The 17,929-nt window shown below is 37.9% G+C and overlaps 1 protein-coding gene across 3 annotated transcripts in view; it reads left to right on the forward strand.

Moving 5' to 3' along the window:
* The window catches only part of LOC117298938, a 42,181-nt gene that overhangs the window by 3,324 nt on the left and 20,928 nt on the right, over positions 1 to 17,929 (forward strand). For all 3 annotated transcript variants that reach the window (XM_033782322.1, XM_033782324.1, XM_033782323.1), the window contains exons 4-5: positions 222 to 3,807; positions 9,109 to 10,571. In XM_033782322.1, the coding sequence (XP_033638213.1) occupies positions 1,272 to 3,807; positions 9,109 to 10,571 (3,999 nt within the window). In that variant the 5' untranslated portion in view covers positions 222 to 1,271. The remainder of the gene's footprint in view (positions 1 to 221; positions 3,808 to 9,108; positions 10,572 to 17,929) is intronic.

The following is a 17,929-nucleotide window of genomic DNA, read 5'->3' on the forward strand; positions in this document are numbered from 1 at the left end:
TATAATTATAATAAGTATATTCAGTACAGGTTTAGTCTGCTTTTAGAATTAGTCAATACACACTACCTTCATCAGGTGTTTATCACATATTGATCTCCCACGCTGATACAACACTGTATAAAACCCTCGTAAGCTTACTCTGTATATAACTGACATTACATTCATTGATTTTTGTCCCCTACTGTTCATTCATTGTGCTCCTTTTGTGTGTTTTGAAACAGAGTGTCCAGGAATTCTGCTACACATCCACCTTCATCTGTTTACAACTGTACAACAAACTGAAAGTTGTGCTGTTTTGAAGTTTTGAACTGTCTAAAAAAGGTGATGAAGAGCTTCTTCGATGAGAATAAATTAATTTCCAGTGAATTGGATTTGAATGGAACTGAACAATCTCTTGGAAATTTGTTGTTTAGGAATAATCACATCAGTTGCATTTGGCTGAGCTCGTGTCATTTAAACTGGAGTGTGTGACTAGTGTGTCAAGCTTGAATAGTCAGCGAGCTTCAGGGCAAGTTCAGATTCAGAAAGATAGAGAGAAATTATTGCAGCCATCGATCTTTAGCTTCCTGGGGGTGAACTTCAGTTTTGTCACTGGATCTTTTTTGAAAGAGTCTTTGTTGTTACTAAACAAGAAGATTGCTGTGGAAACACTGTGACGAAAAGGAAACATGTCTAAAGTTTGGACCCGATAGGTCATGAGATCATGGATGTATAACCCAGCAGTTGGTAAAACAAACTATGAGAACGAGATTTGAAATGTGGATCGGATAGCTGTGGTGTATTCTTTACAATGACAAGAGGGCAAGAAGTGATGTATACATTAGGTAAAACTCAAGTGCAGAAATCGGGTTAATGTCACCCAGAGTGTTATACCAAATCAGAACAAATGTAGTCACCCAGCGCCACTCAACCAATCAGGAACTACCCACGTTGATCATGATAAGTACAAGTTGATTTTTATTTCCACCACAACCCTACGCTAATCGCTATCATCATCAAAGAGCTACTGTTTTTCTTTTTCATGGTGTTGTTTTGGGTAAATACAGACTTTGCTTGTTTGCATAACTGATAGCAAATACAAACATCCATTGGGCCTATGGTGGGGCCATGGGGTCTATCATGAAGCGCTTAGTAAATAATTACACCATGACAAGTTGTCAATACTGGCATGCAGTAACATACACCAGCTGCACGATTCAATCTAGTGACTGCCAAATGCACAACAGCAACATCATGTTCTGACAAACAGTACCAACGACACAAGTTCCAAAATGGATAGCTCAGGAGTTCCTCACGATAAGTCCCACCCTTTAAGGAGCCATGTTCCAACATGGAGGGCAGGAGCCAAATCAGCAGGTACATCTGATGCAACAAATGAAAGAAAAGGAAAAGCATCAGGGATTCGCCCACCACAAGTTCGGACTAACCCACGGGTGACGCGTCAAGGATTGCGGAGTAAAAATGACAGTGAAAGTTCTGGGGATTCTCAACTGGTCACAAGTCCAACAGATCTTGACATTAGCGGTATCGACTTGAACCTCTCTCCGCTGTCTCCTTCTTCCTCCTTGACGAGACGAGGAGCCTTCAGATACGGCAGAGGAATCAAACCACTTCATGTTCATAACTTGGGATCAGGAGCAGCTACCCTTCCAAGAATGCGACCCAAGGGATCTGGCACAGCAAGACAGAATCTGGATATTTTCACTAAACCTGAAATTGAATCCTCAGCTCCAGAAACATCCAAGGAGCAAATACTTAAAGATCCTGTCAGTACGTCCTCTAGAAGGACGTCACAAAGATCCAAATCAGTTTATGGTTTAGGGAGAACATATGATGCTAAGCAAGTAATTCAAGAGAGAAATGATGCATCAAAGAAAAGTGAAAAAGCTCAAGATCCTTTACCTACAGGTGACAAAACGTCCAAAGGTACTAATAAAGTAAGGACTAATATCTCAAAAGGACCGGAGTCCTCAAAGGTTCAAAAGAAATCTCCGGAGGGCTTAAAGGGACATGTGGATATGAACTCCAACAGTTCCAACAACAAAGGATCTAGTCACCCAAAAACTGTTTCAAGACAAGTAGATACTGGAGCTCCTAATTTCAAGACGTCGGTTTCCCCTCCAAAAGATCATGCGTCTCGACCTGCTGCAAAGGTGGACTGCTTAACAGAGCATAAGGTCACTAAACACAGTAACACTAACTCGTGTAGTCGAGATGATAAAGGAAAAATTACATCCAAAAGTGTTCCACTCCACAGGCGAAATCGATCCGTAGACGAAGCAGAACAATCAAATGTAGAAGCAGAACAGTCAAATGTAGAAATGACACCAAAGGTTCCACCAAGACGACAACATGCTCTTCCTAAACCAACAAACTCGTCTCCATCAAGTAGTCTGACAAAGTTTTTAAAACCTTCACGAGAAAGTTCAAGAAGTAGAGAGCGATTGAACGTTCAGGATACTCCTAAGCCCCCTCCAAGACGTCCAAAACAACAGCCCTTAACACGCCGATCAGAAAGTCCCAAAGCGATACCTACACTTAAATCAAAAACACATTCAGGCATTGGCCAAGACAGGAGTAAATCAGGATCACCATCTCAAATCTCACCCAAACCTTTACCAGCGATGGTAAAGGTTCATCTCAGCAGCAAAGGCTCTTCAAGTTACCCTCTTGGCAGTACAGTATCGTCAATGAGGGATACATCAATGAGGTCTCATTCTGTCAGTAATATTCCAGTCCCCGCCTCATCTAAAAAATCAAGCATCCCAAGACCACATCGACAAGTGAAACTGCGGCAAAAGGGATCCAAGTCAGAAACACACAATCCTGTCTTTAGACTGAGTCTAGATGGAGGCGATAGCGGAACCGAGAATTCCTCGTCCTTAGCAACCACGCCGTCAGAATGCTCAATAGACGTTGATTTCTCATTTGACGAGGCTTCTCCAGTCTGTCGACTGACGCCGGCAAAATTCTACTCCATTTCAGGAATGGAGGACCATATTGTGTCTTCATCTGAGAACTCTGAGAAGGATTTGTTCCAAGACACTCTAGAGACCGAACCAGAGGTCATTAAAGTCACAAACCATCCTCAAACATGGAGTATGAAAGACAAAACATCTCCTCAAAAGCCAGTGACTGTCAAAGATACAGAAGATGATGAACCCACGACGCCCAAAAACAAAACATTCACCTCTACCTCAGAATTTAAATCACCGAAAAGTGTGACTTTGTCCTCAGAAAGTTACTTATCCGAATTAGTTTACAGCCCTAAGGCAGAGCAATTTCATCATCTTAAACCAGTTGGTCAAACTTTTTCAGATGGCAACTTGAATTTAGTTAACAGTGCCACAGCAGCTGACAGCATAAAATCTGGGAATATCACAAATCCAGAAAATGTTGCCAAGTCAATTGACGACACAATAAATCATGCCAAGTTTCATGAAGTTTCCTCCAAAACATCCCAAGACATTACCAGAAGTATTAAAGCTATAAAGAGAGACTTGTTAGCATCTTCCAGATCTTATGAACAAAATGGAAACCAATCCACTTGGAAAAAATCACCCCAACATCCGACAGACTCTTCAAAATCCACTGGTTTCATCCAGAGTAAGATTGGTCATGAGATTGCCATCCGGGTGGCAAGAGGAGACTTAAAGGCAAGCTCAGTTGACGGAGAAGGAGAAGCAATTCATTCCAGTATTAAGGAGGACCCTAGATGCATCACTGCACCTCATAAAGTGTCTTCCAGTAAACCACGAGATGGGACAGAGTATGGGACAAAATCTGCAGTAACAGTCAAAACCTCAGGTAAGAAATTTGAATTTGTATCCACAAGTAATTGATTTCCAAATGAAAGAAATTTCAGAAACACATCATTCAAAACTGCTAGGTGATCACACCAAAAGTTGGCACAAAATTTAGTGAAAACTTAAAAATGTAACTAGTTACCTCTTTGGCATGTTACTAAATCCAATATAAAAAACAAAATAAGTTTACTCTCTTATTACATATTAAAAATTCGCTGAAACTTTTTCACAAATCAAAGCATTAGCTGATACATTGTAAATGAAATATACAAAAACAAGTTTTGAAATCATTTTTTTTGAAAGCTGAAATAACAAATTATGTTTATTGTATTTTTTTTTATTTTATAAATAGAATGATTTTACATGGAGTGATCTAAATTCTGCAGGATCAAAAACATTTTGAATCTGTATTGGTAGAAAGCACATTCAAATCATTCAAAAAGCAAATTCTTGATTTTGTTTACAACACCAACTTCAGAGGGGTAACAAAAACACTTGCTAAAAAGTAACAAAATATACAATGAATGTGATAAAAATACACATAGATTGAAAAAGTGCAATGGCAAGGCTCACCACTGGATACAAGTTCATTATCATAAACCTACTGCGCCAGTGCCTCAAACCTATAACACAGACCAAGTAACAATAGAAGAATTACCACCATTTGACATAACTTCACCCAGAGTCACATCCATTGTCAGAGAAATGAATAACAAAACACCTCATACTATGTGGATTTGAGCTGGGCTGAACCTATATGGAAGCACTTGAGGTAAATGATCCCCATTTAAATATAATTATTGGATGTAAGCCAAGCTTGCTCACAAATTAATTAAAAGACAAAATGGTTCATTTACAATAGGCCTACCTGTTGATATAAATGACAGATGAAGTATAGCATTTTTCTATTTCAAAACAGTCTAATAGACACACAGACACCTTTTGGGCCCAATTCATAGAGCAAAAAGTAGCTAAGCACAACAAAAAAATGCTTACCAGAGTCTAATAGACACACAGACACCTTTTGGGCCCAATTCATAGAGCAAAAAGTAGCTAAGCACAACAAAACAATGCTTACCGGAACATGGTTACCAGCCATGTTGTGGTGTCATAAAAGGTAATTGAAGAGGTTTGAGAGTTGGAAGCTTGGAGTATCAAATAAATGCAAGTGCTTTGATGTAATTTTCCCATTAGACTGTTCCAAATGAAGGCTTTGACTGGCATGCCTTTCAAAGTCAAATATGGAAGGTATGGTTCAACTTCATAAAACCAGTAAGCATAAACACTTGCTAATCCAAGAAAAAATTTTTTTATCAGAAACTCGCTATCAGCCAAAATTCAATAAAGCTGACACTGTTGCAACTGTTGCCTTACAATTGCTAAGCAGTATTTTCTGCTTTTAAAACAGCTTTATGAAATTGCGCCCATGTCACAGGACAACGCTTAAGGGAATTACATTTTTCAAGCTGGTTGTACATGAAAACCTAATAGTATTTGGGTGCTTTTCCTTTAGGGAATGACACAAATTGTTGTTTACGGTTTGTTGAGCTTTACGGTCTAGAGAACTCAAAGCACAGACCTAATGAGTTTATAAGACTCGATTGACGAGGTGTGAATGTTGAATGTGTGTGTAATGCAACGGAACGTACGGCTTTGTGCTCAATATACCAGTACCAATAACATCATTCTGGCTACCATTATGGAATTTGGCTGAGGCAATAAACAACATTTACAGCACTTCACCTGGACCCAATTTCATAAAGCCCGTAAGCACCAACAACATACTAAGCCAAAATTAAATTAAGTTTGCATTCTTGTGACCGGTGCCCCACTCACTGTTTGCTTACAAAGAGATTTGTCAAGAAGTATTTTCTGCTTAACAGCCTTATGAAATTGGGACCTGGTCTTGTAATGTACTTTAAAACAGATTTTTAAATCAAACCATGAGAGACTTGAGTCATGGGGCAGCCATCCCATTTTTCATCTCCAAATTAATGTCAAAACACTGAGGCTGTATGGCAAAGTTATCAGACCCTTTTTGCTTCAAAAACAACCTGCTCTTGCAAAAATTGAGTTGGAATTTGTTTTATTTATCATTGAGTACTTCACTTTTCTTGTTCTAAAACAGTCACTCTGAAATAAACCTGAAAAATGGGTATACAAATTTGTGCGCAGCGTTCACCTTTTAAAATTGTCAGCAATTGCAAAAAACTGTTGACTTGTCACAGATCATGAACTTGTTGCCCTCATATTTTCCTTTTAAAATTGTCAGCAATTGCAAAAACTGTTGACTTGTCACAGATCATGAACTTGTTGCCCTAATATTTTTGTACAAATTGAATAATTTGTATGTAACCAATAGTATGACAAAACAATTATCCAGGCCAAAAAGTAAATACCAACAAATCAATGTTCCAAGTCACTAATCAGGCTTTCTCAATTTCTCTAACTTTACGGTTCGTTGTTATGAAATATGTCATTAAGATGTGGGTGGCTAGTCACAAAAGCCCAATCAGCTTTTATCAAATTCGTGTCACCCACTGGACCATGAGTTTATGATTATAACAATAACAACAACAACACTTAGTCAGTATAGGTGAATGGTGGAGTTCTTTGTGGATTTCAATGCTGGTGAAAACAATTTTTCCTTGTTAAAATTCCTGCCAAAAAGGCCAGTTTACTTTTTAAGCTGTCCTGGAGTACCATTTTATAAGCTGTCTGGGCGTACATGTAGTGTGATAGATTGACAAGATCGTCATAAAACCAGCTATTAAGAAGAATTGAGCAAAGTTGAAAGAGGTGGACTGAGTAACGTTGGATGATGGACTGGGTAACATTGACTATCAAACTTGTTTCTATAACGACCCTGACCAGAGGGATATACCTCAGTGATATTGGAATGTTGTAAGTACAGAAATATTGCTTTCACGGATATGTAAGTTTACATTAAAACACATAAAGCTAGGAAACAAATTTTCAGGCACCTTTGGCGAGAATCTAAGCAAAAGAACAGGTGGGAATCGAACGCACCATCATGCTTGGTTGGACATAATCAGACTCTCTGAAACAAGGTATCATACAAATATCTTGTGCATTAGAACAAAAATTAAACCAATACATGTTGAAGTCTTTGCATAAACAAAATCTATGAGAACATCACATTACAAGTCAAAGTGAAATCATTCACTTAAATCACTAAAATTACTTTAATCACTGAAATCATTTGAAGTATAAAATGTGCAAAAGAGGTTTAAGGACTGCATGAGGAAGTGTACTATCACTTCTAACCATGTCAAGTGTGGTTTTGACACAGAACAAACCATGTACCATGGAGTCGCTGTGGTACCGGGTTTGGTAGACTTTGGAGTGTACCTATCTTGGTCTGGCGCCAACTTGTTACCAACTACACCATTAGTATTCATAATCTTCACCATTAAGTGCCTACCTAGCTCATTGTGAACGCAGAACCCTATAGATTCAGACTTGTAGATGGCGACAATATGGTTAAAATTTATGATAAAACTGAATAAAGTGTGTGATAAATACTTAATGGGCGTGTGAAAGAATCAAACTTCAGGCATAATGGGCTGTAAATGGTTTGTTGCTTGATGTAAAATTAGTCTTGAAACCTTTGACAAACATTGTGCTGAACTCTATCAAAAATATGAATACACTTTATTTTCTTCAGACAATTAACTTTTAACTTTGCTATGTCAAACAGCACATTCAATTATTGGGCTTCAAATAGACCGATCCATATGATTTGCAGCATCAATTAGAAAAATTAACCACCGGAGAAATTTTGTTTTTAAATTTGCCAATGATTCATGCGATGAGTGGGCTTTCTGTTGTGAATCTGTAAACATCAGCGTCTGAGTTCAAGCTTCGCTAGAAATCAAGGAAAAGAAACTGAATATGAGTAAGACCACCACAGTGGTCTATTGTTGTCTATAAATTAAAATAATCAATCAAAAATGTTGAGCGATATCTTCTTTTTTTCTGGCAACAAGGCGGCGCAGTTTATTCTTCACTTTTTCTCCATAAAATCAACCGCATTTGTGCCATTGTTTGCTCATAAATCAATCCCTTGTCATTATTTGTCCATATACGACCAGTTTGAAATACAACGATTGTCTCAGAATATCTGCTATTTACATCTTGAGATAACCCTCTTGTGATTGATAAGATTATGTCAATAAATAGAAATAAATGATGTCTCATTTGAGTCGCCAGCCGGCATTTGTGGTGCCCGAATAAGAACACTAATCATACTGCGGTATTCAATGAAGTAATGCTGAAATTTCATAGTGCCAGGACATTTATTTGAAGACATCATTCACAAAATGTTGTTGGTTTTCTTGAGAAATGAAAGTGTTCGTAAGTGCCAATTATTTGCGTACGGTAAGCAGAGCCATGAAGTTGGACCCTGCAGTTAGCTCAAATCTGCATTCAAATATTAATTTCCTTTATAGATGTGTGTTCGATTAGATAATTACACCTTATTTTCATTGGTAAGATTTTTAAAATACTTTTTTTGAGGGGTATAGTTAACAAAAAAAATTGTGTCCGAAATGTAATCATTGTGACAACCCCACTTTAAACTTCCTCGATGTAACAAAACGCTACTGGTTCCCTTTGCTAAGAGTCACAAAACCTAGCATTGGACAATGAGGTGAATATCATATTTATTTACTTCATCATTCTGTTTACGCAACACCGCTGGATACCTTTGAAATAGTATCCATTGCTTACAAAAACTCCCGTCCTTATAGATGGTTGTTTTTGATTCCATACGTTAAGTCAAAACTCTTGGTGTGTGAGTTAAAACATAGCAGCTTAGGGTTATAGGCCTTGTTGAGAATCATAGGTTGGGTAGCAATTGGAGTGGAGGTATTCAGTTTTACTGCTGCAATTTACAAGACTAGAGCTGATCCACTTCTTGTTTCAGTGGATTTTCTTGACTTCTGAGTTTTAACCTGACGCATGTTCTCATTGCAGAAATTATCTTGTTCTTTTGCTAAGATCTCTTCAGGAATCTTGATACAAAACCTCTGCTTTCAATGGAGTACGTGACTGGGTTGAATGTGTAGCGTTGGAAAGAACATAGCTTGAGGAGTAATAGCCGCAGGAAGTTGCATTTAGAAAAAGTTTGTTGTAAAAATACAAGAGTATTATTAGGATTGCCCCCTAAACCTTGTGTTAACAAAGCCACCTGGCACAAAGATCAGAAGTGCCATCTACGCTGGAATGTTTGTAGGTTGTTTTGAAAACTTTGGAACATTTTGTTGTCATTCCTGTACAGGTGTTGAGGCTAGTGCGGACTTCAACCAGAAGAGCTCAAAGCCAAGGAGAAGAATTTCTAGCATCAAATCACCGCATGACGTTCAGAGCAACAGCAAGGATCATCTAAGGGATCAAAGAAATGCAGAAAGTGGCTTAAGTGCTCTGGAGAAAATGATGGATGCTGGGGAAGGTACTCTGAAACCAAATCACAAGAAGAACTCGTTCCACCCTTACACCAAAGAGAACTCTGGAACTGAAGGGAAATATCTGCGTTCCTGCTCCGACCCAATGAAATTGCTTGAATTCCTCATGAATATTGATGAGCCACCAAAGGTCGGAGGTTACGATGGTGACATGAAAGGAACCACAGTGGTGAAGAGGAGAAGAGCTATCTCGGATATACTTGGTCCAGGTCAGAGAGTTGTCCACAAAGACGGAGGATTAAACCGATGGAGTATGCCCGCCATGCTCGAACAATGGTCGCATAACTTTCGGTCACACCTTACCAACAATGGACGTTCCCGTCAGAAGAGTCGTTCAAATGAAATCAATGCAGTACCTGTTAAAACTGTTGCTCCTGTCTTCTCTGATAAAAGTCTATCCAGCACATCTGGGACGTCAAATGTGAAACCAGCAATGAAATTACCACAAAGAAAGTTGTATGGAGTAAGTGGTGATGGAAGTAGGAGATTTTTGTCTTCACTGAAAAGAACAAAAGACGTCTTGCAAGATGATTCTCAATGTAATAAACCCAAAATGAGACATCGCTGGAGTGTACCTGTTGCTCCTTACAGTATTCTTCAATCTATAATTGATACTGAAGGAACGCAGACCAAGGAAGAAAAGCTGCCGTCTTCTGAAGATCAGGAAACAGATGAAGGAGGACAGCTCCTCAAGAGAAAAAGCAGATGGAGATGGAGTCTTCCACTCTTAAGATCATCTCGATCTTCAACTGATCTCAAAGACCTCAAACTCCAGTCTAAGGATGATTATAAAGTCTCTTCAAGAAGCCTGAAAACCTCACCTTCAGCCCCTGATTTGAAAATTGAACCAGATTCACCAGAACACCTTGATACAAAAAAACAAGCTCTGTCCTTTTCTGACATCACAGATAACAATCTGTCTTCCCCAAATACTGTCAAGGTGTTTGTTGACAGTACCTTCGCGGAACAGCAGAACAATGACTTTCATTGTTCTAGTTTGACCAAAGTTACCTCTACGTCATCACCACACCTGAATACCAGTAACTTTCTGAGCATATCATCTGACGACGACCCGTCACCAGCTTCTTTGAAAGTCAACACCTCCACCGATGCCTCTGGATTGTCAGCCATTCTAAGAGATCCGGGTTCTAGATACTCAGGGAAGAAGAATTCCAAGAAACGGTTGTCATGGAAACGAGAGAAGAGTCTAGAGAATGTTTGCTACTTGGAGAGTTTTGAGATGACAGAGTTTGAAGATGAAGGCATCTTAGCTGAAGAGGTAAGACAGTTAATTCAAAACACCTCGCCTGAATATCATCAATCTGCTTATTAATACCAATTGTTTTATGAAGAAAACATTAACCATTGAATAGCCAATGTATGTGGGCCATTAATTTGAGTTTGTTGCAAACAATTTTAACTTTCAGCTTAGCAGCTTGACAATATTTGGCTCTACTATAAGCAAACAATTTTTGCCAGTAGAAAATATTTCAGAACATTTTAAACAATTGCCAACAATTTATAGACTATAAATTTCAGTCTGTGTAAAGTTTGATTGAAATTTGAAGAAAACAAAAAAAGTTGCTAAGCACAGCGAAATTATGTTTAGCAAAATAAGGTTACCATCCAGAATACCATGTCACATGTACAATTTGTGACTGGTATTCTGTTTATTTTTGCTAAGCAGAAGTTTAAACAACGTTTTCTACTTAGGCAGCTCTATGAAAGTTGGCCCTGGTATTACACTGTACCTATGGCTAGTAACAGGTCATTTCGTACAGGTTGTGCATAGTAAGTTAGTTTGTCCTCAGATTTATTTCTATAATCAGCCGATTATTTCTCTGTACACACATTTGTCATAACTACCTGACCATCTTTCAAACCTAGCGTGTTTTTATGATGTCATTTACTGACACCAATACCCAATACTAGTAGGTCAGTTGGTCAATCCTCTAGGTCGAAGTTCAATTAATCCTATTAGACTGATCCTGTAATCAGTATTGACTCGTTGTAAAGTATACAGTTATTAATAATTTTTGATATAAAACAGAGTGATAAGATAATGCAACAACCGCAGTGATGGTGGGATGTGGTGGGAAAGGGTTTTAATCTTAGAATGCAGGTCAAGTGGGATCTGTTTAAAACGTTTAAACTCAGGCATGACATATTATATCCTCCAAAACTACCCCCTACTGCTAGGGCTAAGCCGAAGCAATACATCTAAGTTAGATCTTTGTTTAACTAGTTTATTGGTTAGATATTTTAAATGGGGAAATTAATATAAATATTTGTCACTTTGCTACTGTGTTGTTCTCATTAATGGCAATTGTACGGGCCTGGAGGTCTATGCAATATGGTTTCACAAAACTAGCTATTGCAGGCCATGTCTTATTACAAGTAGTATTGTTTGGTTCCTTGTCAAGAAAGACAATGTCATTTAAGGGTACAAAGCAACGTGTCATCCTTCAGTATTGAAATCAATCCATGATTGATGATATTCCACCTATACTTATTGGTCTCACAATACAGTAATATTTTTGTTATGCCTCAAGTAAAATTTGTACAAAATAGAACTGTTTTCCTCCCTGTATGGTTGGCTTGTTCCAGTTTCTGAGACTTCCAGCTTGAACAATGCTCAAGTTGTAATCCTGACCAAACTTGATATCCAGTTCAACCTCCATGTCCTGACCAACAGAGGGTCCATTTATTCCATTGCAAATCTGTCAAATACATAAGAAGTCACCATCATCACTCATCACTTAATCCTACTCCCTGTCCCTCACAGCATTTAGTCCTTATCCCTCCCCTTGAACACAAAGAAGATAAGCATGTTGTGTAAACGCCCACTAACTGTAAGCAGTTAAGCAACTACAAGCAGGTTGTTAATTAGTTTAGGAAGTGTTAATCCAATGACAATGTTGTCTCAGCCTCTGGTCAAATAGAGATTGGTCATTTAATGGTTCATCACTTAGGAACCAAAACAGTTACCTTCACACTGTTGTGATCCTACCTTTGTGGTTCTTCAAGCTGGGATGGAATATAAAAACATGTCTTGCTCAAACTTTCTGGATAAAGTTCTAATATTGATCTTGGTTTATAAGGCATAGAGACCTTTCTCTACGGCTAAAGGTAAGATTTAAACTTTATAACTATGTGGATTGATTATTGAAGAATATGATGGACAAGTTAAGATTGGTTATCAGGAAGATTACTGTGGTCCAATCTGAAATCTTTTCCTGTATCAAGATCATCATGTTATTCTGTGATTTTTATGCTGACAGTCAGAAGGAAGTTTGTGAAGATTGTGTGTCATTGGTTGATTGTTATGAGCTTGTCTAATATTTGACCTAAACACAGTTTTCAATAGAAGTTGTTAGGTGGTTTGCTGTAGCACAATGTGTTAATCACTTGTAAAGTCGTCCTAGCATACTGATCGAAATGTTGAGTTGCCAACCGCCGTTCTTTTCATAACCAACACTACTCAAAAGACGTTCGCGAACCTCTTCTAAAAGAAATGGTTGTTAAGAAACTTATTTTATGATTACATGTACTCGGTCTTCTCCCTTCTTAAATCCCAGCTGAAGAGTTGTGTAATCCTGTCCTTTACTCTAAAGCCTGTTGAGATGAGACAGAACAAATCACAAGGATAATCTCTGGGATCATCTCCTCAACCCAGGCAGATAATCCAGGCAATACATGACAAGTCACAAAACCGCATTCAAACAATCCAATTTAAGCTGTCTTGTTAGTAATGGAGGGGGAAGGCCTATATAAAGAGGTGGGATTTGAGTGGATTGTTCTAAAACAGAGTTAAGCCATATCCGATTGGCGGCTGTGGCTATGATTGTTGCCAAGGATATTCTCTAACACTTGATGACGTGGAAATCTAGCCGTAGCCGTCTGTAGCTACCAGTTTGGACACAGCCATAACATGATCCCTTGAGGCCTGAAGACAGAAATCTCCAGATTTATGTTTTGTTGGTTTTGGTCTCGGTTTTCAACTTCCAGATCTTAATAAGCTTTCCACCTTTCCAAAGTGTCAACTAAATGGCAAACCCCATGTCCAACTACAATCTTTGGAATGACTACACCTTCTAAAACCACTGCATAAAAAGTTTAGCATCAACAGTGGGGTTATGTCCTGTTTTGGGGGTTAAAAGGACTTTATGCCTAGGCTGTGAAGTTCACACTTAAATGTGTGACGTTAAACACGTACTTACTAAAGCCATAACCATTAGCCTGGTAATAATACAAGAACACCAATAAAGACTTTATATCCTTGTGTTAATGCCCTTTCAAATAGTCATCTCTTTTGTCAAGTCAGTCCTCAGAACCCACCAATAGATACTTAGATACTTCATGCATTGACTGCACTCCCCTACCCTAACCTTGGGTTGGATTAAGTTAAGAACTTTTTCCACTGTGCACATCTAGGATTCAGTTTAGGACCCTCTCACTGGCCACTCACATAAAGTCTTTGCTAACAAACGGTAGCAGTACAAACAGAAGTGCAGTGAAGGAACAGCTCAGTATTTGTCGCTAGATTTCAGGCGGTCGTGTTTGCTTTTGACCCTCACGGGAATAGAGTTACACATAACCTACAAGGAAAAATTTCCGCTGTTTACACGAAATTTGATCAAGCACGCTGTTGAAAAATTCCCTTCAAGTTTTGCTCAAGATACAAGGGAATTTTTTGTTGGTGTCCATTGTGCTAAGCACCCGCAAGCATGGCCAGAAGAAATTTGTTTAAGTGGTAAGTAAACTTGCTTTTGTTACAGTTTTTTGTTGTTGGAGGTTTTTCTTGGAGTTTTGTACTTTTCTTATATTGAATGCATATTGGAGAAGGGTAAGGTGAAATTGTGATGGAGTGATGTAGTGGTATGTCACGTTAGTGGGGCCATGGTGGGACACAGTGTTTGCCTCCTCTACCTTATTCATGTATTTCTTGACAAGGTCAATATAAAATATTTGCCATGTTCAAAGTCAGGACACAAATATGATGTTAAGAGCACTGTTTCTGTTAGCATTTTCTAGAATTTGTGAGTGTTTTTTCGTAGTGATGATGATCCGAAACCTACAAGTCAAACTGTAGGGTCAGGATCCTTACAAATAAAGACTATCTGCTAAGAGATTTATGGCATCCCAAACAATCCTGACGAAATAGGGAGCCCACTGACGACATTAGGGCGTAGATAGCTCAGTTGGTAGAAAGCCTGCACATTAAACCAGAGGTCACAGGTTCAACTACCTGAGTCAATTTTTCTTGGTTCAACCCAAGATTAATATATTGCCTTAAGACTTATTTGTTTATTTTGAAGAATATAGTTCATTTAAGTCGAGCATTTTGATGATCACTTTGTTAATATGAAATTGTAACAAGTTATAGTATCCATTGACATGTGAATGAGTGGATTGAAGTTTTCACCTTCTGTAAGAATTGGCCAAGCCATGAAATCCTCATACTTGTAGTCAGTTTGTGAGGATTAGATACATGGGCCCTGGGAGAGACATTCTCAATTCATGTGTCCTTCATTCTTTCCTACATGGATCAATAAAAAGACCCAGAGAGATGTATCAATTAACTTGGAGCTAATCTTGTTTTCAAGGAGTTTGGTCAATCAGCTAGTGACTCGCTAGTCTTTAGTGGTGGTTGAAGATTTCATGGTGTGAACAAGTAAGGAGTAACTAAAAATAACTTGCAGGTACAACAAGGTATAAAATCTCCTTGTGGGAGTGTTGGCTCTGAAAAGAGCTGGTATGTTCTCGACATTTTGAACAGTATACTCTGTTCATCTTCAGGAGTAATTTCTTTAAAAGGCACAACATGTTGGAATTTGAAAACATTGCAAAAATAAATAGTTTCAACCTTAAAACATTAGCCTATTGTCAATATGAAATATTTCACATTTTTAGCAAGAGTGGGAAAATAGCAAGATTATCAATGGTCTCGTAGAATATAAGTACAAAATTGAAATGTATTATTAAACATGAAGACTCTTACTTGGGTCGAAATGTGAGGTCATGAAGAATTTCTCTTTGAGAAAACGGATAAATAACTATAGGTAGTTTTACAAAAACACCTTCTGTTAACTTTTCAAGTATTGCATTAATTTGGCCCTATTATTTTCTCTCATACTGCCACAATTGGATGTTGGCCATCTCCTTTTTTAAACAAAAATGATGCAAGATCCAGTTAATCCATTTAATCAACTTATTGTAACTACATGTTGACAAAACTGCATGCTAATGTTACAATATAACTTATCAGTAAACCAAGCAACGCATAAGTACCTTGTGCCTCATACATTGATAAGTTACATCAACTTCAAGAGATAAAACGGCGCCAGTAATATGAACAAGTCTCTGCCCTCTATATCTACCCGTGATCGTGTCACTGAAATTGTACAGTGACCCCGAGGAAATGTGTTATTATCTAGATAATGTTCACTTGTAGTTGTATGCCTTTTACTAGTATTTTTTTAATTTTATGTATATTTAGTTGGGGGTAGTGGGGTATGGATGAGGGGGCAGGGTATAGTAATTCTGAGAAAACGGAATATGTCTTTAAACCAAGTGGTAGATGCTTTCAGGGTATAGTAATTCTGAGAAAACGGAATATGTCTTTAAACCAAGTGGTAGATGCTTTCAGGGTATAGTAATTATGAGAAAACGGAATATGTCTTTAAACCAAGTGGTAGATGCTTTCACCATTGGTTAAATTTTAGTGCTTCTTGAATTTTTACAATTTAGCAAAGTTGTATGTTAGAACAAACTATAAATAATAGTAAACTTCTGGGTACAACCATGTATTAAATCTCTTTTGAGGGAGTGTTGGCTCTGAAGAGAGCTGTTTGGTCTTGACGTTTCGAACAGTATACTCTGCTCATATCCTGAATAATTGAAGCATTTATCATTTTTTGTATATAACCCCAAGCTCAATAAGCACAGTGCTGTCTTTATGCTCAGCAGAATGTTAAGTAGCCAGTAAGCACCTTTATTGTTTTTGTGCTGAGCAGAATCTTAAGCAGCCAGTAAGCACCTTCATGTTGTCTTAGAAGCCGCCAATGAGCCCATTCGAGGTTGCTTTGAACTAGAATCATTTGAGCCCTAATCATACTTTATAAACACTGTCAAATTGAACTAGACCATGTCAATCTCCTAGCCTAAACCTATCATTAATACATTCATAACAAAGCGACTTATCAAACCATACCCATTGTTAACTCAAATCTCTTTTTACAACAAGTATTTTTCACCATTCAATCCTCCCTTAGTGGAAGTGTCGTTAACCTATTTCAAGGATTGCTATCCTACTGACACTTTTGTCCTACTTTTGTCCGTGCATCAGGGGGTGCTCATTCACAAAGCTACAATAGAATCAGTCGCCGAAACGCAACATTAGCCAAAAACCTTGGGATTTTGCCTAGTATGAATTTGTTTAGGGGTTTGAAACCTTCTTTCAGATTCTAGGGATCGAACCTGCGTCATCACACTCTAGTGAATGTTTGCTTGACATTGGAAGGTGAAAATACTTTGTCAGTTTCGAGTGTTTGTTCACCCAAATGTACTCATAAGTAATGTTTAGGTGAAGCTGAAATATGTGCTCTCTAGTAATGATGGGATCCAAAAACCTGCTTGCCTCCATAGTTGAACTGGGTGTTGGGGTTTGTTTCTTTGCAGGATGATGGAGGTGCATGTTTTTTTTCGTCACAAAAAGGGGAAACCAACTCAGAACAATCAAACAATAAACCACAAAGTAAAATAACTGTGTACATTTTAAATGATTTGGGGTAAATTTTTCTTTGCTCAACCCCAAATCAAGAGAGATTACAAAATTTAATCAAACAACTAAATAATTGGTTCAGTCCAAGTCAGACACATTATTCATGAGACGACCGCATTTTAATTAAGAAATAGTTTCACCTATTGTATTGTTAAAGGTCAGAGTGCGATGATTTCAAGTTTCCTTCCAACACTCCAAGATAAGTTTCATTCTTAAATTCCTGAAATCTGATTCTCATTGTCTCTGAAGCAGTTGAAGATCATATGCCTGGGAACTCACTCCTTGCAAATATTCTATTTGTTTATGGGAAAGTGTCGGATATCTTCAAGAACTTGGGAACGTTTACCTTTGGATTCTACGTTTGACCCAGAGTCAACCTCTATATGGAACATAGGATTGGATTTAATTAGACCAATACAAGTTGAACTTTCTAAAAGTTTCTATTTAGCTAATTTAGTTAGGCTAATTCATGTCTGGTCAAAGATGAACTTTTTCTGAGAAAAATAAGCTGTTTACCCCTAGTTTTTTTTTGCTGTGTGCTTTCTAACCTTCTCCCTAATTCTTGTATTGCCACTTGACTGCTTAAATTACACTTACTAATATAAACCTGTTCATGTGCGTTGTGTTGTGTTGTGTAGTCATTTAGCCTTCGAGAAAGACTAGTATAGGGTCAAAATGTCAGGCCATTAACTTTGTTTGCATTTAAAAAAAAAAAAAGTAATAAAAGATGTTAATGAAGCTAAAGGACTTTCACACACAGATCCAATGTACTGGACAAATAAATAAATGAATTAATAAAAAAAGAAATAAAAAAAAGAAAACTAGTCCGACGTCAAAAGTCCACTAAGTGTGGC

The sequence above is a fragment of the Asterias rubens genome, chromosome 13 (genome assembly GCF_902459465.1).
Source record: "Asterias rubens chromosome 13, eAstRub1.3, whole genome shotgun sequence".
Taxonomy (NCBI): domain Eukaryota; kingdom Metazoa; phylum Echinodermata; class Asteroidea; order Forcipulatida; family Asteriidae; genus Asterias; species Asterias rubens.